We start from the raw sequence: 23,533 nt of genomic DNA on the forward strand, positions 1-23,533 counted from the left end.
AATTTCTCCAATACAACCTTCTTACTAATACTAATTTCCTTCAATTCCTCATTCCCCCTAATCTCTAATTCTGGGAGATTTCTTGTATGTTCCTCAGTGAAGACAGACACAAAGTAATCATTTAGCTTATCTGCCATTTCTCTATTCCCCATTATAAATTCTCCTGAATCTGCCTGTAATGGACCCACATTTGACTTAGCCAAACATTTCCTTTTTACGTACCTATAGAAGCTTTAACAGTCCATTTTTATATTTTTTGCTAGCTTACATTCATATCGTATTCTCCCTTGATCAGTTTCTTTGTCCTCCTTTGCTGTATTCTAAAATCCTTAGAATCCTCACGTTTATTATTATTGCTGACAACTTTATAGGCCTTTTCTTTTAATCTTATACAATCCTTAACTTCCTTTGTTCACCACGGTTGACTGCCTTTACTTTTGCGATTTTTGTGCCTTGAAGGTTTCTTGCTTTTTTTCCCATTAAACTCTGCATTCAGAAAAGGCGATACATTTGATATGTGGTTACTTCATGCAGCAAAGGCAGATGTACATTACCAACATACCTTGAAATGTATGAATAAAACTCTCAATTTATATTTTTGTAGGTTTAAATTTTGTAGTATTTTGCAAATACATTTGCTAAACTAACCTTAATGTACACATAAACCAACAGTTAAAAACAAAACAAACAGAAAATAAATGCAAACAGTTAATTATACAGACACATCTCTAGCAGTCTTCTTAGGCAGTCCCTCAGGAACGAGGATGACTTTCTTCCACTTCAGGTTGTGGGTCCTTGGGTGACTGAATAGTCCAATTCTGGATCCGCACACTCTGCCACAGGTGGTGTTTGGTGAGGTGAGTTAATGGGATGCTTGAAATTCCGAACGCTCCTTCCACTGCTGACACTTGGTCGCTGCCTGGGCATGTTGACGTTGTTCGAACTGGCTGGCACCTTCGCGGATGCTTCTTCATTTTGGACGGTCTCGGGCAAGAGATTCCTACGAATTAGTGGAGATGTCATACTTTTTCAGGAAGGCTTTAAGGACATCCTCGTAGCATTCCCTCTGCCCTCCTGGTAGCCTCTTGATGTGACGAAGCTCAGAGTAGAAAGCTTGTTTTGGGAGTCTTGTGTCAGGCATGCAGACAATGTGGCTCGCCCAACGTAACTGACTAGCCATGACCAGTGTCTCGATACTGGGGATGTCGGCCTGAGAGAGGACACTGATATTGCAGCGCCTGTCCTGCCACTGAACTTGTAAGATCTTGCGGAGGCACCGCTAGTGATATCTCTCCAGGGCTTTGAGATGTCTACTGTATAGGGCGGTACAGTGGCGCAGTGGTTAGCACCACAGCCTCACAGCTCCAGCGACCCGGGTTCGATTCTGGGTACTGCCTGTGCGGAGTTTGCAAGTTCTCCCTGTGTCTGCGTGGGTTTTTGCCGGGTGCTCCGGTTTCCTCCCACAGCCAAAGACTTGCAAGTTGATAGGTAAATTGGCCATTATAAATTGCCCCTAGTATAGGTAGGTGGTAGGGGAATCGAGGGAAGGTGGGGATGTGAGAGGGTAATGGGATTAATGTAGGATTCGTATAACTGGGTGGTTGATGGTCGGCACAGACTCGGTGGGCCAAAGGGCCTGTTTCAGTGCTGTATCTCAAAAAAAAATCATGTTTCCGATGCATACAGCAGGGCAGGTAACACTGCAGAACATGAGTTTGGTGCCAGGTTTGAAGTTTTTGTCGTCAAACATTCTTTTCCTCAGACGATTGAAGGCTTTGCTGGCACACTGGAGTAGCTGCTGAGTTTCATCGTCGATGTCTGCCCTTGCTGAGAGGAGGCTCCCAAGGTATGGGAAGTGATCCACATTGTCCATTGGTTCACCGTGGATCCTGATTGTCTGAGGGCAGTATTGTGCTGCGGGAGCAGGCTGGTAGAGGACCTTTGTCTTCCGGATGTTCAGCTTAAGGCCCATTCTTTCATATGCCTCTGTGAATGCATCGACGAGGGTTTGAAGCTCGGCCTCTGAACGTATGCAAGCGTCGTCAGCATGCTGCAGCTCAATGACAGAGGTGGGAGTGGCCTTGGTTCTGGACTGGAGGCAACGTAGGTTTAATAGTTTCCCACTTGCCCTGTAGAGTAGATCTACTCTGGCAGGGGGCTTCAAGGAAATGAGGTGGAGTGTTGCAGCGAAGAAGACTGAAAAGAGCATTGGGGCCTTGCATGACACCAGTTTGCACTCAGATTGGATCTCTAGCAGTGCAAGTTTATTGGATAGAACTTTCACATAAATAGGCGATAAACTATCACTGTCTGTTTCCAACTATCAGCTGAAAATTTAATTCTCCTCTCAAAGGCAAGAAAATAAAAATATTCCAGTATATTCCAGACTGATGTACAACATTGCATCCATTTAACCCTTGAAAAAATACTTCCTGCAATACACAAATGAAGTCATACGACAGACACACTGTGCCAGGTCTTTTCTCAGCCATGATAATAGACCAACTTCCACTATCCTCCAAACAATGGTGAAACAATCACAGCAAGGGGAACACAGTTTAAGTACAAGACGAGACAAAACCACAAAGACGTAATTTACAACCACTGCCCAGTCATAGGTCATCAACAGAACCGTTTCTAGTTACCAATGTGAAAATCCTGCTATCCCACTCCCTCAAAGGAAAAACAAAATTAAAATCTGCAAAGTTTGCTTGTTGCAGGGGGATGGTATCTGAAAGTGGTAGATTATTATACCATTTCCATCATAATAAATGCAGGTCTGTGCCAAGAAAAGTGCAGCGATGAACAGTTGAGGCTTCCTCACAAAGACAAGGACATGAGACAGATCACATGGGCTCCTCTTGCACACAGTGTAAAGGTTAATTACAGAAAAGCATTGGTAACTGACAGCAGATTGCACTCCAGTTAAGATCAATGGCCTTGATGCAGGAAATGAATAAACTAGGTTGCAGTCAGAAAGCTTTAACCAACGGTGGTGTTCCAGTGATGTCATTATCATGTGACTGGGTATTGCAAATACTGTAGGTAAGAAATTGAATCTGAAGTATTTGTACTAAACCCAGTACTTTGAGGCTTTGGCAACTACATGTGCCCTTGGACAATTCAAGCTGACCTGTCCTGCCCCTGCCCCCACCTTCCCCTCCCTGCCCCCATGAATGAAACATTACACTGCTGATTTTTAATAAAGTAAGAGTTTTGTGGAGTTACTAAAAGTCAAACTGATGAAAATATATTTCTTAAATAGTTTACACAAAATGTGTGCCAATTGGGATATATTTTCATGACATCAATGTCAGAATTTCTAACTTACTGTGTGAAAATTAACCATCTCCTGAAGGCTCTCTGCAAACCTCTTCAGACTGTTCTATTGGAAGGAAAGATAAAACCAAGTAAGGATGTCAATTTTGAATAGTCTTCATCCAAATAATTCATAATTCTGCATGTAAAAATGTAATTAACTGTATTTAAATACTTCCTTTAACTATAACATACATCCCATAAGAGGGGGAAATGGATACTGAGCTAAAGGATGAGATATTAGAGGGCGTGACCAAAAGGCTGGTCAAAGTTGTTCGTTTTAAGCAGAAGGAGAGGCAGAGGGGCCTATGGAGAGAATTTTAGAATGCAAGGCAGCTGAAGCACAAGATGGAGAGTTCAGAACACATGGCAAAAAGGACACTGGAAACTGTGAGAAATATACAAAGACAAGGAGGAATTTGCACATAAGGAAAAGAAGTGGGTGGTCATGGGCATGGGATGTGGTGTGAGATAGGATATGGGCAGCAGAGTTGAGGTGAGCTAAATTTTACAGAAGTAGAAGATAGGAGGCTGGCCAGCAGAACATTGGAATAGCCAAGTCTGGAGATAACAAAGGCTCAGGGTCAAGTAGGATGTTGAGGACAGTCCAGTTCATCCTCATACAGTAGCCAGGGAAGAGGATAGAGCTAGAGTCAGTGGAAAGGGTACAGAGATTATAGTGGGGGTCAAAGATGATGGCTTAAATCTTACCAATGTTTGCAGAAGAAAATTTCACCCTGTCCAGCACTGGATATCAGACAAACAATCTGACAGCACAGAGACAAAGACAGGGTGAAAGAGGTGGCGGAAAGATAGAACTATCTGCAGATACTGTCAAGGTGCAGCAAGTAGGTAAACAAGATGGAACCAAGTATAGATCCTTGGGGAAACTCCAGAGTTGACAATGCAGAGATGAAGAAGCAATGGCTTGAAATAATCTGGCTATACTCGGATAGGTTAAAAAGGGAAACCAAGCAAAGCCAATCCAACTGAGCTGGTAAATGGAGAACAGCAGTTCATTGAGTCAAAGACCATAGCCTCATCATTGCGAAGTTTTTAATCACTAAATCTGGTATGCGTCCCATTCATCTCAAATGGGAAATTCCAATCCACTACAAAAATAAAGTTAGGCTTTCAGTTCAAACAAAATCCAATATTTGTCATACTCTCATCACAAATCTTGAAGTCCAGTGAATCAAACTCTGACAATAATCCAGAGAAATTACTAAATGTTTGTTTATGTTTAGAGATACAGCACTGAAACAGGCCCCTCGGCCCACCGAGTCTGTGCCGACCATCAACCACCCATTTATACTAATCCTGCACTAATCCCATATTCCTATCACATCCCCACCTGTCCCTATATATTTCCCTACCACCTACCTATACTAGGGGCAATTTATAATGGCCAATTAACCTATCAACCTGCAAGTCTTTGGCATGTGGGAGGAAACTGGAGCACCCGGAGGAAACCCACGCAGACACAGGAAGAACTTGCAAACTCCGCACAGGCAGTACCCAGAATCGAACCCAGGTCCCTGGAGCTGTGAGGCTGCGGTGCTAACCACTGTGCCACTGTGCCGCCCCGAAATGGGTGCTGCAAGTCAAATTAATAAATTTGTGATCCATTACTGCTAATGTGCCCAAAATTATTTGGCACTAAAAAAGTAGTGTGTTTCTAGATATTTAAATTGTCCACTCAGAATGGGGGATTCTAGTCACATTTGTTCTGTGTACTGCTGTTGTACCATTATTTCCGGAAGTACAGCACTTCTCAACTATAATTCAATTAGGTATAGAAACATCATTAGCTTGTAACCATTTTCCAAAAAATAACTCAGCTACTATTCTGAAAATATTACAATCTATTCACAACAGGGTTCTTACCTCAATAACTTCATCCTTAGTGGACTGATGGGCAAGCTCATGAATTCCATTTACAAACTGTTTGTTAGCATTACAGAAGTTCTTCCCAGCATCTATCATTCCAGCGCACAGTTTCACAACCTAAAACAGGAAAAATGTGCAGCGTTAACATTTTTATCATAGGGAGTGTTATGTTATCCAATTGCAATGCAGTGGGGGGAAAAAAATCAATAAATTATGTTGAGCAATAAGCACCAACACACTAATAAGGTTTTGCAGTCACAACAGGCCTCACTGAACCCAATTACAACTAACTCAATTAAAAACAAAAATGCTTTAAATAAAGCATAAGAAATAAGGGCAGATGTAGGCAGTACAGCCTTTCGAACCTGCTCCATCATTCACTAAGCTCATGGCTGATCGGATCTTGACCTCAACTCCACTTTCCTGCCTGTTCCCATAATCCTTGACTCCACTAGAGTTCAAAAATCTGTCCATCTGAGCCTTGAATGCATTCAGTGACGCAGCCTCCAATGCTCACTGGGGTAGAGAATTTCAAAGATTCATGACCCTTTGAGAAGAAATTCCTTGTCATCTCGGTGTTAAATGGGTGACCCCATATTCTGAAACTATGCCGCTAGTTCTAGATTCCCCCATGAGGGGGAACATCTTCTCAGAATCTACCCTGTCAAGCCCCCTCAGATTCTTGTACGTTTCAATAAGATGATCTCTCATTCTTCTAAATGAGTATAGGCCCAACCTACTCAACCTTTCCTCACAGGCAACCCCTTCATCCCCAGGAATCGACATACTGAACCTTCTCTGAACTGCCTCCAATGCAAGCATATCCCTCCTTAAATAAGGAGACCAAAACTGTATACAGCATTGTACACACAGCAGATCCACCAATTGTACAGACAAGCCAACATTTCAGCTACATATGCTAGTCCCTTGAAATTCTCAGCTCACTTCAGGACTGGTGTTTTTATTGTGGGTGTACTAGATAGCGATCAGCGATTACCAGAATGATACCAGGACAGGTTGTATGGACTAGGCTTCCACTCCCTCGTGTATAAAAAATTGAGATTTTAAGATCAGTAAAGAAGTTGCTAGGGTACATAGAGAGAAACTATTTCCTCTGATAGGACAAGCTAGAATAAAGAGCTAGACCATTCAGGGGTGAGATCAAGAAATAGTGTTTTTTTTTTACACAAAGGGTACTGGAAATCTGGAACTCTCTCCCCAAAAGCTGCTAAGGTTAAGCTAGGTCAACTGAAAATTTCAAAACTGAGATTTAAGCAAGGGTATTAAAAGATACAGAACCCAAGACGGGTAGGTGGAGTTAAAAAACAAACCAGCCATGATCTAAATAAATGAGGGAACAGGCTCGGGGGACTGAATGGTCTACTGCTGTTCCTATAAAAGGAACCTATCGTGTCAAATTTTCTAAGTCCTAAAAATATGTGCAGGTTATCTTCCACATAGGATACTGCATCATGACATTACTTGTTTTTGGCCATTTGAAACAGTTCATTGTTCCTCAGGGTAATGGCAAAACTAGACAGCAGAAATGTCTTGCAGAATCAATCTTCCATAGAGAACAACATTCAAAAGTTTCAATGAACAAATTCCTCAAATATTGAAAGCACTGGGAGAAGGAACTGAAGCAAAGGAAAAAAATAGTGAATAGCTCTTCCAATTTTGGGTCAAGCCATGACTCAGTTGGTAGCAGGAGCAAACAGACGCTCTGCCTAAACTGTTTGTACAAATTCAAAAAACTCAGGATGTCCAGCAGGTTAGTCATGTGACTAGCTGGTTTGACCCCATGTCAGTTTGTGTATTCGGCCACCTTAGCAATCAACCTGGAATGTGAGCTCCCCCACCTTCAACGTCTGGTGATCAAAAGTCCATTGTGGGTTGAATGTGTCAGGGGAATGGCTGCTTTGCCCTTCCAAACACTGTCTGTTAATATGCAAATGTCTTTTCCAGCCACGGCTGATCTGTTTAACAAGTCCTTTCTTCACTCCAGTAACAGTTTAAAATCAAGGTTCATGACAAATTTAACATGACACCTCCACACCCAGCGGAATGAAATGCAATTTGAGAAATGCGCATTTCATTAAAAGGGTCGAGAGAAAAATGTAAGATACAGAAAAAAAACATGCAATTCTCTCATTCATTCATAAATCCTAAAACTTATTACAGCCCGTCTTCTCTTGGTTTTTGTGCTGCTTTAATTGCACCCTTTTTGGTATCTGTTATGACCAAGTGAAAAATATGTCTTCACCTGATCATATTGTAACAGTGTTTAATTTTAAACACACTGTAGTTTGAGCTCCCCCTTTGTGAATCCTTGTTCACAGCTTTCCAATTATAAGGTAAAGAAATGAGCACGCCAGGTTTTCTTAGGTTTAAAATAGAAAAGTGAAATTTATTAAACTTAAACGTTAATACGGTTAACGCCTACGGATATATGACACGCCCCACGCTAGCACACATACATGATACGCACATGCAAATAGAGACAGAAACGAGAAGAGAAATAAAATGGAGAGGTTTGAGGCGATCTCTGAAGAGGGTTTTTTTTTTAAAACTGTACTTTGAGATCACTGTAGGGTCCTTGATTGTCAGTAGTCTTGCTTTTGGTTGGGGCCCAGTATTCTTCTTAAACCTAGTTCACGGTAGGAGACTTTTCTCTCTTGGGGTTCATATGTGGTTTGCAGTTCCGTGGGAAAGAGATGGAAGCAGACAGGAGAGGCTGCGGCAAGCCAGCCACGAAAGGTCCTTTCCAGTCCAGGAGCAAACAGTTTTCTGATTTCAAATTCCTTGTTGGAAGTTCAAATTCAAAAAACTCCAACAGTCAGTCATGTGACCCAAAATGGTCCGACCACATCTGTTTGTGCATTCAGCCCTCTTAGCAGTTAACCTGGAATGCTAGCCTTTCCATCTTCAACGTCTGGTCATCAAAAATCCATTGTGGATTAAATTGGAGCTGGGAAGCCCCTTTGTCCTTTGAAGTACTGTCTGTTGATATGCTAATGTCTCTCTCCAGCCAAAGTCTCCAATTGTTTTTTAAAGCAAGTTCTCTCCTCACCAACAACAGTCCAAAATCAATGTTCATGTGCCGAAATTAATTTTCCTCATTCTTGGTAGGTGGGGAGGCTTAATTGACAGTGTCCCAATAAACATGTGGTTCTTTTTTTGGGGGAAGTTTCTTTTCCGTTTGCCCATTTCCATGGCTGCATAGGGTCTTTGTTCCTGCTGGGTTAATTTTTTTTTATAAAAGACAGTAGTGGGCGGGTTTATCCTGAACTCTCTTTCAGTGCTTTGCTGAGTCACGCAAAGGCTTTTGACTTCAAGGATGGGCGGATCACTTTTTTCTGACTGTGGGGTAGGATTCTTTGCTCATCTCCCCTTTGTCCCAGAGACACTCTTGCCTGCACGTATTTGTGCAGACTCTACTGCACTGCCCTGTGGCACTCGACTAGGCGAGGCATCACCCTCACGGGTTCTCTGCCCCCTTGAACTCTTCCTTTGTCTCTGCAGGTTCCTGTGAACGCTGTTAGTAACTCTGGTGGGGTGCTTCTAGAGTCTGCATTTACTTAGGAGGGTGTGGGGTCTAACTTTTAACATTTTTCAGGGCTAACTGACCGGACAGTAGGGGTTTTCATCCGGGTATCCTCCCGGACTTCCTTTATCCTACCCTCCAGGTCCCTTTTTCTACTTCTCTGTCTAACGCTATGCCAGCCTTGTGCCAGCTGGCCCTTTTTGTTCTCGGGAGGGGTCCCTTACAGTTCACCAACCCTCTGCTGAGGGTCCTCCTAACACCGGTACAGGACTTAAGGGTGCAGGTTTTACTGTAGGTTGAGGTTTCCCCTCAACCTGGCACATATGACAACTCTTGCAGTACTCCACCACATCTTTGTGGAGTTTTGGCCAAACTGCTGTCTTATGTGGGCTTTGGTCTTTCGTATACCAGCATGTACAGCCACTGTAGTCTCGTGGGCCCATCTTAATATTTCTCCCCGGTACTCCTACAGCACCACTAACTGGTGAACTACTGCCCACTCCTTGCCTGCAGTTCTGTGAGGAGAACTCCATTTCCTCATTAGGACCTCATTCTTGAAATAGTAGCAGTCAGGGACTCCCTCTGCTTCACTTTCAGATTGGGCAGGTGCCCTGATTAACCCTACAGGTTTTCCCCTTAGTTTCCATCAGTCAGCTCTTAAATGTCCTGCTTTATTACAATGGGCGGCACAGTGGTGCAGTGGTTAGCACTGCAGCCTCACAGCTCCAGGGACCCGGGTTCGATTCCGGGTACTGCCTGTGTGGAGTTTGCAAGTTCTCCCTGTGTCTGCGTGGGTTTTCTCCGGGTGCTCCGGTTTCCTCCCACAAGCCAAAAGACTTGCAGGTTGATAGGTAAATTGGCCATTATAAATTGTCACTAGTATAGGTAGGTGGTAGGGAAATATAGGGGCAGGTGGGGATGTTTGGTAGGAATATGGGATTAGTGTAGGATTAGTATAAATGGGTGGTTGATGTTCGGCACAGACTCGGTGGGCCGAAGGGCCTGTTTCAGTGCTGTATCTCTAATCTAGGTCTCCGGGTCTCACTCTTGCTCACAGCACCGCGTTCTGAAGAAGGGTCACTGACCTGAAATGTTAACTCTGCTTCTCTCTCCACAGATGCTGCCAGACCTGAGTATTTCCAGCATCCGCAGCATTTTGTTTTTATTTTAGTCATGTGACTAGCTGGTTTGACCATGTCCATTTATGTATTCGGCCATCTTAGCAGTCAACGTGGAATGCGAGCTCCCCCACCTTCAACGGCCGGTGATCAAAAGTCCATTGTGGGTTGAATGTGTCGGAAAGGCAGCTTTGTCCTTCAAAGCCCTGTTTGTTAATATGCAAATATCTTTTCCAGCCACGGCTGATCTGTTTAACAAGTCCTTTCTTCACTCCAGTAACAGTTTAAAATCAATGTTCATGACAAAATTGATGTGCCTCATTCTTGGCAGGTGGGGAGCTAGCATGACAAATATTAAACAACAACTTGTATTTCAATAGCACCTTTAACCTAACTGAATGTCCTAAGGCACTTCGCAGAGGTAATATAAAACAAAATATGGCACTGAGCCACAGTCATAGTTATATATTAGGGCAGATGACCAAAAGCTTAATCAAAGAAATAGGTTTTAAGGACCGTCTTAAAGGAGGAAAGCGAGGTAGTGAGACAGAAGAGTTAGGGAGTGAATTCCACAGCTTTGAAGGCACAGCCACTGACGGTGGAGTGATTAAAATCAGGGATGCTCAAGAGGACAGAATTAGAGGAGTGAGGTTATCTAGAGGGTTGTAAGACGAGAGAAGATTATAGAGATAGGGAAGGATGAGGCCATGAAGGGATCTGAAAACAAGGATGAGAATTTTAATATCAAGGTACTCCTTAATCGGGAGCCAGTGTAGCTCCTGGTGATGGGCAAACGGGATTTGGTGACAGTTGGGATGCAGGCAGCAGAGTTTTGGATGACTTCAATTTTACAGAGCATCAAATGTAGAAGGCTGGCCATAAGTGTGTTAGAATAGTCAAGCCTGGAGGTAACAAAGGCATAGGTGAGGGTTTCAGCAGCAGAGGAGCTGAGGCGGGGACGGAGATGAAATTAGGCAGTTTTAGTGACGGCACAGATACAAGGTCGAAATCTCATCTCAGGTCAAATATGACGCCAAGCTTTCAAACAGTCTGGTTCAGCCTCAGATTGTTGCCAGGGAGAAGGATGGAGTCGGTGGCAAGGAAGCAGAGTTTGTGACAGGGTCCAAAGACAGTGGTTTCTCATCTTCCTAATAATTAATAGGAGGAAATTTCTGCTCAGCCTGTATTGAATGTCAAGCAAGAAGTCTGACAAATTTAGAGACAGTGGAGGGGTCTAGAGAGGTGACGAGCAGTGGAGGACTTTCAAAGCGCTCAGCAAAAGTATATTCCAGTGAAAAGGAAGGACTGGAAGAAAAGGGGTAATCTGCCATGGGTGTCTAAGGAAATAAGGGAGGCTATCAAATTGAAAGAGAAGACATACAAAGTGGCCAAAAACAGCATGAAACTAGAAGATTGGGAAAACTTTAAAGGTCAACAGAAAGCCACAAAAAGAGCTATAAAGAAAAGTAAGATAGAACATGAGAAAAAACTAGCACAGAATATAAAGACTGATAGCAAAAGTTTCTATAAATATATAAAATGAAAAAAAGAGTGGCTAAAGTAAACGTTGGTCCTTTAGAGGATGAGAAGGGGAATTTAGTTATGGGATATGATGAAATGGCCAAGGCATTGAACAGGTATTTTGTATCGGTCTTCACAGTGGAGGACATTAATAACATGCCAGTAATTGACAAAGAGACGAACGTAGGTGAGGACCTGGAAACAATCATTATTACGGAAGAGGTAGTGTTGGGCAAGCTAATGGAGCTAAGGATTGATAAGTCTCCTGGCCCCGATGGAATGCATCCCAGGGACCTAAAAGAGATGGCGGGAGAAATAGCAGGTGCACTGGCGGTAATTTTCCAAAATTCGCTGGACTCTGGGGTAGCCCCAGCAGATTGGAAAACAGCAGATGTGACGCCACTGTTTAAAAAGGGAGGTAGACAAAAGATGGGTAATTATAGACCGGTTAGCTTAACCTCTGTAGTGGGGAAGATGCTTGAGTCTATTATCAAGGATGAAATAGCAGGGCATCTCGATAGAAATTGTCCCGTTGGGCAGACGCAGCATGGGTTCATGAAGGGCAGGTCATACTTGACAAATCTTTTGGAATTCTATGATGACATTACGAGCAAGGTGGACAATGGGGACCCAGTGGATGTGGCGTACCTAGATTTCCAAAAGGCCTTCGACAAGGTGCTGCACAAGAGGCTGCTGCATAAGATAAGGATGCATGGCGTTAGGGGTAAAGTATTAGCATGGATAGAGGATTGGTTGACTAACAGGAAGCAGAGAGTTGGGATAAATGAGTGCTATTCTGGTTGGCAATCAGTCACTAGTGGTGTGCCTCAGGGATCGGTGTTGGGACCGCAATTATTTACAATTTATATAGATGATCTGGAGTTGGGGACCACATGTAGGGTGTCAAAGTTTGCAGATGACACTAAGATGAGTGACAGAGCAAAGTGTGCAGATGACTGTGAAACTTTGCAGAGGAACATAGATACATTGAGTGAGTGGGCAAAGGTCTGGCAGATGGAATACAATGTTAATAAATGTGAAGTCATTCATTTCGGTAGGAGTAACAGTAAAAAGGATTAATACTTGAATGGTAAAAAGTTGCAGCATGCTGCTATGCAGAGGGACCTGGGTGTCCTTGTGCATGAATCGCAGAAGGTTGGTCTGCAGGTACAGCAAGTAATTAGGAAGGCAAATGGAATTTTGTCCTTCATTGCGAAAGGGATTGAGTTTAAAAGCAGAGAGGTGAGGCCACACCTGGAGTAGTGTGTGCAGTTTTGGTCTCCTTACTTGAGAAAGGATGTACTGGCACTGGAGAGGGTGCAGAGGAGGTTCACTAGGTTGATTCCAGAGTTGAGGGGGTTGGCTTATGAGGAGAGACTGAGTAGATTGGGATTATATTCATTGGAATTCAGAAGAATGAGGGGGGATCTTATAGAAACATATAAAATTATGAAGGGAATAGATAAGATACAAGTAGAGAGGATGTTTCCACTGGCAGGTGAAGCTAGGACAAGAGGGCATAGCCTCAAGATTAGAGGGAGCAGATTTAGGACTGAATTAAGAAGGAACTTCTTCACCCAGAGGGTTGTTAATCTATGGAATTCCTTGCCCAGTGAAGTAGTTGACACTTCTTCAGTAAACGTTTTTAAAGCTAAGGTAGATATCTTTTTGAACAATAAAGGAATTAAGGGATACGGTGAGAGCGCGGGTAAGTGGATCTGAGTCCACGAAAAGATCAGCCATGATCTTATTGAATGGCGGAGCAGGCTCGAGGGGCCGGACGGCCTACTCCTGCTCCTAGTTCTTATGATCTTATTATGATAATGAGGTAAAGCTGGGCGTTGTCTGCATATATGTGGAAACTGTTTTCGGATAAAGTTGCCGAGGGACAGCACGTAGATAAGAAATAGGAGGGGGGCAAGGATGGGTCCTTGGGGGACACTAGAAGTAACTGTGCAGGAATGGGAAGAGAAGCCACTGATGGAGATTCTCTGGCTACAGTTAGATAAATAAGAATGGAACCAGGCAAGTGCAGTCCAACCAAGCTGGACAACGGTGGAGAAGCATTAGAAGATGATGGTATGATCAACTGCGTCAAAGGCTGCAGACAGGTCAGAAAGACAAGGAGGGATAGTTTACTTTTGTCACAGTCACATAGCATGTCATTTGTGATTTTGGTAAGTACCGTTTCAGTACTGAGACAGGGATGGAAACCAGATTGGAGGAATTCAAACATGGAATTTCCAGAGAGATGGGCAATTATTTGGGAGATGAGAGCACATTCAAGGACTTGGGAGAGGAAAGGAAGGATGGAGATGGGGAGATTGCTTGAAAGAATGGAGGATTCAAGAACTGTTCTTTTTTCAGATGGGTGATGATAGCAATTTTGAAGAGGGAGGACAGAACCGAACATTATTAACATCATCAGCTAACATGGGAGCCAAGAGGAAAGTCGGGTGGTCAGTAGTTTAGTGGGAATAGGATCGAGAGAGCAGGAGGCGAGTCTGTTGGATAAGATGAGCTTGGAGAGGGCATGAGGGGAGATGGGAAAGAAACTGGAGAAAGATACAATTTCAGGGCTAGGCAGAGGGAAGCTTTAGAAGTTTGGTCCGGTGAGCTAGGGGAAGGGAGAGAAGCAACAGAGGCAGCTGATCGGATGGTCTCAATTTTGGTGACAAAAAAATCCATGAGCTCCTCACACTCGTCATTGGAGGTAAGGCTGGAGGGGACAGAGAAGAGGGGTTTAAGGGGTAGCTTGCAGTAGAGAAAAGGAGCTCTGAATTGCCGATGCATTCCAGGATGATCCTGGAATAGTAAGCAGTTTTCGCAGACGAGAGCAGGGCCCAAAAGTGCTTTAGGTGGTCTAGCAAGACCTGACAGTAAATGGCTAAACCAGTTGTCCACCATATCCGCTCAAGTCTGCGTCCCTTGGACTTGAAAGAGCAGAGATAAGGACCATACCGGGGGAATGGCCTGGCTGAGAGAGAAATGATTTCACTGCGGAGAAGAGCACTGAAGGTGGAGGTGAGCGTGTGGTTGATCAGATGGGTAGATGCAGAAATGTCATGGTGAACAGAGGGCCAAAGGCTCGATAGTTGGGATTTTGAGTGCAGATGTAAGTGAATTGGGTGAGAGTGGGCGGATACAGAATGAAGTAGGATTTGTAGGGCTAGTGGGATGTGGATGAATTGCAATACATTGATGGCCTTATCTGTGATAGATACTATGGGAGGAGCTAGACCACTAGAGATGGCAAGTTCAAGCAGGTGGCTATGAATGTGGGTTGGGGAGTTTACATGGAGGGCGAGATTAAGGACGGATAGGAGGAGAGCGCGCATGATGAATTGAGATGGAGGTTGAAATTACCTAGAACATGAAGTCGCTGAGTGCAAGAGCTAAGGGACGAAGTAGTGAAGATAGCTCATTGAGAAAACCGGCATGGTAATTCGATGGGCAGTAGAGAATCAGGATTTCAAATGAGGTGAGGGGGTGGAACAAGGTGAAATGCTCAAAAGGAGGAGAAAAGTGCCAGAGGAGTAAGGGGACAGACCAAGATACTATTTGCTCTTAAGAGCCACACCACCACCACGGTCTCGGCAAGGCAAGTGGTGAACAACATAGACAGGCAGGGAGGCCTGTCCTGGAAGGTATGCAGGAAGGTACTATCACCCCTCAGCCAGGTTTCCATCAATACAACTGTGTTGATGCAATCATCCACAATACGTTCATAGATGGCAAGGACCTTGTTCACGAGTGAAATGATATTTGGGAGGGAGATAAGGAGGAGGGATGGCAATAGCTGGACCATGAGCAGAGTCCACAGGATCAGCACTGAGAAGGGTGAGTTGAACAAGGAGGGAGGAGATTGCCATGATCAGTCCCCATCCGGCACACTGGGCGGCAAGGTCAGCAAGAGAGTAGGATGGGTTATTTGCTGTTGCTGCTCATGAGGAGCCTGAATGGGCCCTTTGGAGAATGCCAAGAGGGGTACAGAGGGAAGCTGTAGGCTTATCTATAAGGGAGTCAAACTTGAGACAGCAGCAGCTGAGTAGGAAAGTCAAGGAGCACTGAAGGATTGGCTAGGAATTTGGTAAGGCAGAGTACCCAAGAGGGAAGAAATGAAAGAAGGCATGACTACAGGAGAGAAGGGCCTAGGAGGGGTAGAAAGAAAAGTAGCAAAAAAAAAGGAGAGCAAAGTATTCAAGTCGAAATGAAAATGATGGGCTTGGATCTGAAGTGGCAGTCGAAGTGTGCACATGAAAGGACACAGAAAGTTTATGTTACATAGACTTGGTTACGTAGCATTAATTAGGATGCATATATCCTAGTAGTGAACAGGGAATAGAGAGGAGACAATAGGAGACTCCAGACTTAAAGTCTTAAGCCCCATAGTGGTTTTAAGTTGATGAACGTAGGTACCTATCATCCAAGTTCGGAGACAGGTACAGCATGCAAGTGAAGTCCAGAAGCCATCTGAAGGGTGTATTTGGATTTCCCAAAAGCCGTTGACAGAAGGTACCACATTCGGTTCATGACTCAGGTCAGAGTGTGTGGAGTGAGGGGACGAGTAGCAAAATGCATAGCAAGCTGGAATATCTTTGATTTTTCACACCAAACCACACCCGTATTCACTAACCTGGCAGGAAAGCTTTTTTGGCAAAGATAGTAAATGAAAAAGGTTGGGGCGAGGTAGCAACTACACCAAGTATGCAGTCAATGTGAGGCAGTTAACAAGGCCAATTAAGGACTGAGTCATCGAGTCATTACGACACAGGAGGCGACCGTTCAGCATACGGAGTCCATGCAGGCTTTCTGTAGAGCAATCAGTCCCATTCCCCCGCTCTATCCTCAGTCCTGCAAGTTTATTTCCTTCAAGTGCCCATCCAACTTTTTTTTGAAATCATTCATTGTTTCTGCTTCTACCACCCTCATAGGCAGCGAGTTCCAGGTCGCCACTACTCACTGTGTACAAAAGCTCTTCGTCACCACCACCCCCACCCCACATCTCTTGTCCAAAAGCCTTTATTTTGTCCCCTAGTCCTTGTACCATCAGCTAATGGGAACAGCTTTTATTTGTCTACCTTATCTTTCTGTTTGCACTGGAGTGCTGATTTGGGTTGCATGAGTGCTATAGTGGAAGTTTGGTAACTGAGGATAATTAAGGGTTAATTTTATCTTAAAAATAATCTGTCTTTTATTTAGCAGATTAACTTAACAGTTGCAGTTAGGGTTGGAGAAGGTGAGTTTTAGACCAGCTTTAAATATGGTTCACTCAGACTCTGCTTGCAGCTGCACCTTGTTAATTAGAGAATTGGCTTAAACCAGTTTTCAGGGGCAAGAGTCAGTCAGTATAAAGGTGAGCCATCTTACAGTGCTGACTTTGCTTGCATTAGAGTGCTATAGTGGAAGTTTGGTAACTGAGGAAGTGAGGAGCTCCTTTCATTTCCTACCTGTCCTCAGTGAGGGGAGCCGAGAGCTTCCAAACAGCACAGCTGACTGGGAGAAGACTCGGAGGGCGGAGTTCCGGACCGGCAAGTATAAAAAACTTAGCTCAAGTAAAAGAAAACTAAGTGACATTACAGGAAAGCTGTGACCTGATTGGCTGGTAGGGAATTTTTACTGAATTTGAAAATAAAACATTGATAAAAATTGATTAAAACCCTAATTAACTAATTAATAAGTAGAGTAACTAAACCAGAGGGAGGAGATTACTGTATTTAGTTAGAATTTAATATTTATAATAGGAATCTAGCACTAGGAACCATATAGTTAATTATAACAATTTAGTAAGGATTTAATAAGTATTTATTTTAAATTAATTTATTAATTAGTGGTAGAAATGTCAGTTAGAAGGGTGAAGTGCTTCACCTGTGAGATGTGGGAGGTCCGTGACGCTTCCAGCGTTCCAGACGACTACGTCTGCAGGAAGTGTACCCAGTTGCAGCTCCTCACAGACCGCATGGATCAGTTGGAGCGGCAACTGGATGCACTTAGGAGCATGCAGGTGGCAGAAAGCGTCATAGACGGGAGTTTTAGAGAAGTGGTTACACCCATGGTGCAGGCAGATAGATGGGTGACCGCTAGAAGGGGCAGGCAGTCAGTGCAGGAATCCCCTGTGGCTATCCCCCTCTCTAACAAGTATACCATTTTGGATACTGTTGGGGGGGATGGCCTATCAGGGGAAAACAACAGCAGCCAGAGCAGTGGCACCATGGCTGGCACTGATTTTCAGAAGGGAGGGACAAAGTGCAGAAGAGCATTAGTTATAGGGGACTCTATAGTCAGGGGCACAGATAGGCACTTCTGTGGATGTGAAAGAGACTCCAGGATGGTATGTTGCCTCCCTTGTGCCAGGGTCAAGGATGTCTCTGAACGGACAGGGGACATTCTGAAGGGGGGAGGGTGAACAGCCAGAGGTTGTAGTACACATCGGTACCAACGACATAGGCAGGAAGAGTGAGGAGGTCCTGCAGGGGGAATTTACGGAGTTAGGTAGAAAGTTAAAAGACAGGACCTCTAGGGTTGTAATCTCGGGATTACACCCTGTGCCACGTGCCAGTGAGGCTAGAAATAGGAAGATAGTGTAGCTAAACACGTGGCTGAACAGCTGGTTTAGAAGGGAGGGTTTCAGATATCTGGACCATTGGGATCTCTTCAGGGACAGATGGGACCTGTACAAGAAGGACGGGTTGCATCTAAACTGGAGGGACACAAATATCCTGACTGCGAGGTTTGATAGCGTCACTCGGGAGGGTTTAAACTAGTGTGGCAGGGGGGTGGGAACCAGAGCAGTAGGACAGCAAGTGAAATAAATGAGGGGGAACTAGTAAATAAGGCCAGTAAGATTAAGAGCAGGAGCAGGCAGGGAGATGTCGCGGAGCGCAGCGGGACTGGTGGTCTGAAGTGCATTTGTTTCAATGCGAGAAGTATAAGCGGTGGCAGATGAACTTAGTTCCAAGTACTAATCCAAGCTCTATGTTGTTGTTGCTATTACAGAGACTTGGTTGAGGGAAGGACAGGATTGGCAGCTAAATGTTCCAGGATTTAGAAGCTTCAGACGGGATAGAGGGGGATGTAAAAGGGGTGGGGGAGTTGCATTTTACTGGTTCAGGGGAATATCACAGCTGTACTGCAGGAGGACACCTCGGAGGGGTCATGCAGCGAGGCAATATGGGTGGAGCTCAGGAATAGAAAGGGTGCAGTCACGATGTTGGGGGTTTTCTACAGGCCTCCCAACAGCCAGCTGGAGGTAGAGGAGCAGACATGTAGACAGATTTTGGAAAAATGTAACGGTAACAGGGTTGTAGTGGTGGGTGATTTTAACTTCCCCTATATTGACTGGGACTCACTTAGTGCTAGGGGCTTGGATGGGGCAGAATTTGTAAGGAGCATCCAGGAGGGCTTCTTGAAACAATATGCAGATAGTCCAACTAGGGATGGGGCCATACTGGACCTGGTATTGGGGAATGAGCCCGGCCAGTTGGTCGAAGTTTCAGTAGGGGAGCATTTCGGGAACAGTGACTATAATTCCATAAGTTTTAAGGTACTTGTGGATAAGGATAAGAGTAGTCTTCGGGTGAAGGTGCTAAATTGGGGGAAGGCTAATTATAACAACATTAGGCAGGAACTGAAGAATTTAGATTGGGGGCGGCTGTTTGAGGGTAAATCAACATCTGACATGTGGGAGTCTTTCAAACGTCAGTTGATTAGAATCCAGGAGTGGCATATTCCTGTGAGGAAGAAGGATAAGTTTGGCAAGTTTCGGGAACCTTGGATAACGCGAGATATTATGCGCCTAGTCAAAAAGAAAAAGGAAGCATTCATAATGGCTGGAAGGCTAGAAACAGACGAATCCCTTGAGGAATATAAAGACATAGAAAGGAACTTAAGCAAGGAGTCAGGATGGCTAAAAGGGGTCATGAAATGTCATTGGCAAACAGGATTAAGGAAAATCCCAAGGCTTTTTATACATATATAAAGAGCAAGAGGGTAACTAGGGAAAGGGTTGGGCCACTCAAGGACAGAGAAGGGAATCTATGTGTGGAGCCAGAGGAAATGGGCGAGGTACTAAATGAGTACTTTGCATCAGTATTCACCAAAGAGAAGGACTTGGTGGATGATGAGCCTAGGGAAGGGAGTGTAGATAGTTTCAGTCATCTCATTATCAAAAAGGAGGTGGTGTTGGGTGTCTTGCAAAGCATTAAGGTAGATAAGTCCCCAGGGCCTGATGGGATCTACCCCAGAATACTGAGGGAGGCAAGGGAAGAAATTGTTGGGGCCTTGACAGAAATCTTTGCATCCTCATTGGCTGCAGGTCCCAGAGGACTGGAGAACAGCCAGTGTTGTTCCTTTGTTTAAGAAGGGTAGCAAGGATAATCCAGGAAATTATAGGCCGGCGAGCCTGATGTCAGTGGTAGGGAAATTATTAGAGAGGATTCTTCGGGACAGGATTTACTCCCATTTGGAAACAAATGGACTTATTAGCGAGAGGCAGCATGGTTTTGTGAAGGGGAGGTCGTGTCTCACTAATTTGATTGAGTTTTTTGAGGAAGTGACAAAGATGATTGATGAAGGAAGGGCAGTGGTTGTTATCTATATGGACTTCAGTAAAGCCTTTGACAAGGTCCCTCATGGCAGACTGGTACAAAAAGTGAAGTCACAGGGGATCAGAGGTGAGCTGGCAAGATGGATACAGAACTGGCTCGGTCATAGAAGACAGAGGGTAGCAGTGGAAGGGTGCTTTTCTGAATGGAGGGATGTGACTAGTGGTGTTCCGCAGGGATCAGTGCTGGGACCTTTGCTCTTTGTAGTATATATAAATGATTTGGAGGAAAATGTAGCTGGTCTAATTAGTAAGTTTGCGGACGACACAAAGGTTGGAGGAGTTGCGGATAGTGATGAGGATTGTCAGAGGATACAGCAGGATATAGATCGGTTGGAGACTTGGGCGGAGAAATTGCATATGGAGTTTAATCCGGACAAATGTGAGGTAATGCATTTGGGAAGATCTAATGCAGGTGGGAAGTATACAGTAAATGGCAGAACCCTTAGGAGTATTGACAGGCAGCGAGATCTGGACGTACAGGTCCACAGATCACTGAAAGTGGCAACGCAGGTGGATAAGGTCGTCAAGAAGGCATACGGCATGCTTGCCTTCATCGGTCGGGGCATAGAGTATAAAAATTGGCAAGTCATGCTGCAGCTGTACAGAAATTTAGTTAGGCCACACTTAGAATATTGCGTGCAATTCTGGTCGCCACACTACCAGAAGGACGTGGAGGCTTTGGAGAGGGTACAGAAGAGGTTTACCAGGATGTTGCCTGGTCAGGAGGGCATTAGCTATGATAGAGGTTTACAAAGTTACGAGCGGCATGGACAGAGTGGATAGTCAGAAGCTTTTTCCCAGGGTGGAGGAGTCAGTTGCTAGGAGACATAGGTTTAAGGTGAGAGGGGCAAAGTTTAGAGGGGATGTGCGAGGGAACTTGTTTACACAGAGGGTGGTGACTGCCTGGAACTTGCCGCCAGGGGAGGTGGTGGAAGCAGGTACGATAGCGACGTTTAAGAGGCATCTTGACAAATACATGAATAGGATGGGAATAGAGGGATACGGTCCCCGGAAGTGCAGTAGGTTTTAGTTTAGGCAGGCAACAAGATCGGCACAGGCTTGGAGGGCCGAATGGCCTGTTCTTGTGCTGTACTGTTCTTTGTTCTTATCTAAACCTGTCATAATCTTTTACACTTCTACCAAATCTTCTCTGCTCCAAGGAGAACACCAGCTTCGCCAAACTAGATAAAATCCCTTATCCCAGGAACCATTCTGGCAAATCTCCTCCACACCCTCCCTAAAGTGTGGCAACCAGAATTGGACGCAATACTCTAGTTGTGGCCTAACCAGAGCTTTATAAAAGGTTCGGCATAACTTCCCTGCTTTTGTACTCAATACCTCTATTTAAGAAGCCCAAGATCCCTTATGCTTTGCCAACTACTCTCTCAATATGTTCTCCTATCTCCAAAGATCTATGCACATGAACCCCCAGATCCCTCTGTCCCTGTACACTCTTTGGAGCTGTGCCATTTAGTCTGGAGTGCCTCCCCCTATCCTTTCTACCAAATTGCATTAGCTCATAATTCTCTGTATTAAATTCCATCTGCCCCTTGAGTGCCCATTCAGCTAGCTTATCTATGCCCTGTTGCAGTCAATTTGTATCATCCTCACTGTTTGCCACACCTGGAAGTTTGGCAAATTTTGGAATTTTACTCTATATTCCAATATCCAAGTCTCACATGTATTTAAATAGAAGTTATCATGGAAGATTTTCATCTTACAAAATTCTCTGGTAAAGTTACATTTGGCATATTCCTGAATTTTTCTGTGTCGACATTTTACCACATGCCATGTCTCAATAAACATTTTCTGCTAAAACAGCAATGGGTCTCTGGCACACAATTTCCTGGAACTTTTTGGCATAACTGCGATGTAAGTCCTGGTACCTTTTTCTGCAAGGAAATTTGCATGTAACTGCAACACTGGTTTTCTGCTGATATATTGATATTTCCTCAATCATGCACCACCACACTGTACCATTTGTGCCACAAATCAAACAGAAATTTATTAAGTGAGTGGCAGGTGAACCATAAAAAACTGAAATATTTTTAATTAAATGTGACAGTACTCACTTTTTCAAGTTTTGACTCCAATTCAGCAAAATCCCCTTCAACTTCTTCTACAGCAGCTCTGTTAAGGAAAGAACATAATTAAATTAAACTCATGTTTTTGCAATGCTAGTCCCTTTCCACCAATTTTGATTACTACTGCCACAACCTGCTATCAAATTCCCAAGCAATAGATGGAAGTTCTCAAGCATGAACTTCCTCACACCTGCCATTAATCACACTATCAGTCAACAGTTGACAAGTTTCCGTAAATACTGTTATACTCCAGAAAGCTTGAAGGATTATGTTGAAGCCAATCTTTGCCCAGTCTTGCATCTATTTTACAAAGTAAAAAACATTAAACATGCAGCTCCTCACTCAAATCTACACCCAATTTCAGTAAGTGTCTCCTTACTCAAGACATAGCTGAATTAACACTCTCCACCTACAGATGTTTAAACACAATTAACAGATTCCCTTCCTTCTCTTTAAATAAACTTAAGAATTTAACATGCACGAGCATTTCTAAACAAATCAAAATAAATTCCATATTCTGTACAAAGCATTACTTTGTGAAACAGCCCTCTAGGACCTGTTATGATCCTGTAGTTTTTTTTTCGCGGGAAGTATGTGGTGCCTCTTGAAGACAGCAAAGGATCAGTACTGCTTAAAGAACAAGCAGGCCTCAGGAGTGACCGAGAAGGTGCCTTCTCGTTGCTTTGGATATAGCCATTCGGAGACTGCGATTCAAAGGGTGCATTCTCGTGCCACTTGGACTGAGCATTGAGAGATACATTTGTTCAATTCAATTTTGAACTGGCTTATAGTGCAAACTGCCTGTTCTAACAGGGGACCCAGACAGACAGCTGTGTGTTAGCACCTGCAAGAGCTCTCGGCTCATTTCAACTGAAGGAAGAGAATTTAGTCCATTTATTCATTATTCTCTCAAAATTCTAAAAAAGTCTAGCCTAAACAGAGATCTCTGATAATTTAAACTGAAGGAAGGGAAGTTAGACTGGGACAATCTTTTATCCCTCAAACATTCTCAAGCCAAATTGATTCATTTTAAAAAGTGTTTGCGAATCACTAATTGTTGAAATTCATTGCTGGAGAAGGAAAGCATCACTTACTGCTGGAATTAGACTACGGACTGTTCCACTGTTGAAGAACCTTTTTCTCCCCATCGGACAGCGGTGAGGACTTCAAGCAACCTTGGACTTTAAGCAACCTTGGACTTTTTCACCTCCGGCAGGAGCGTAAATTTGCAAGGACTAATTTATTTTCTATTTTAAATGTTGCTTATATCTTAGTAGTGTTTAAGAATTTAGTTTTTCTAATTCAACAGTTAATTTGTTGATTTAAAGACACCTGGTTTGGTTAGCCTCATTCAGGGGTTAATAGATTGTACAATTTGGCTTGGTCATTCTTTAATTTGTAAAGTTTAAAATTATATGTTAGGCGATCTGTGGAGGGACGGGATTGAATTAAC

At 43.9% G+C, this 23,533-nt stretch overlaps 1 protein-coding gene across 3 annotated transcripts in view; it reads right to left on the reverse strand.

Annotated features, from left to right (window-relative positions):
- LOC137375314 (arf-GAP with coiled-coil, ANK repeat and PH domain-containing protein 2-like) overlaps positions 1 to 23,533 on the reverse strand; it is a 215,155-nt gene that overhangs the window by 142,824 nt on the left and 48,798 nt on the right. For all 3 annotated transcript variants that reach the window (XM_068042287.1, XM_068042286.1, XM_068042288.1), the window contains exons 2-4: positions 22,069 to 22,126; positions 5,206 to 5,325; positions 3,332 to 3,385 (exon numbers count right to left, since the gene is read on the reverse strand). In XM_068042287.1, the coding sequence (XP_067898388.1) occupies positions 3,332 to 3,385; positions 5,206 to 5,325; positions 22,069 to 22,126 (232 nt within the window). The remainder of the gene's footprint in view (positions 1 to 3,331; positions 3,386 to 5,205; positions 5,326 to 22,068; positions 22,127 to 23,533) is intronic.

The sequence above is a fragment of the Heterodontus francisci genome, chromosome 11, assembly GCF_036365525.1.
Source record: "Heterodontus francisci isolate sHetFra1 chromosome 11, sHetFra1.hap1, whole genome shotgun sequence".
Lineage (NCBI taxonomy): Eukaryota > Metazoa > Chordata > Chondrichthyes > Heterodontiformes > Heterodontidae > Heterodontus > Heterodontus francisci.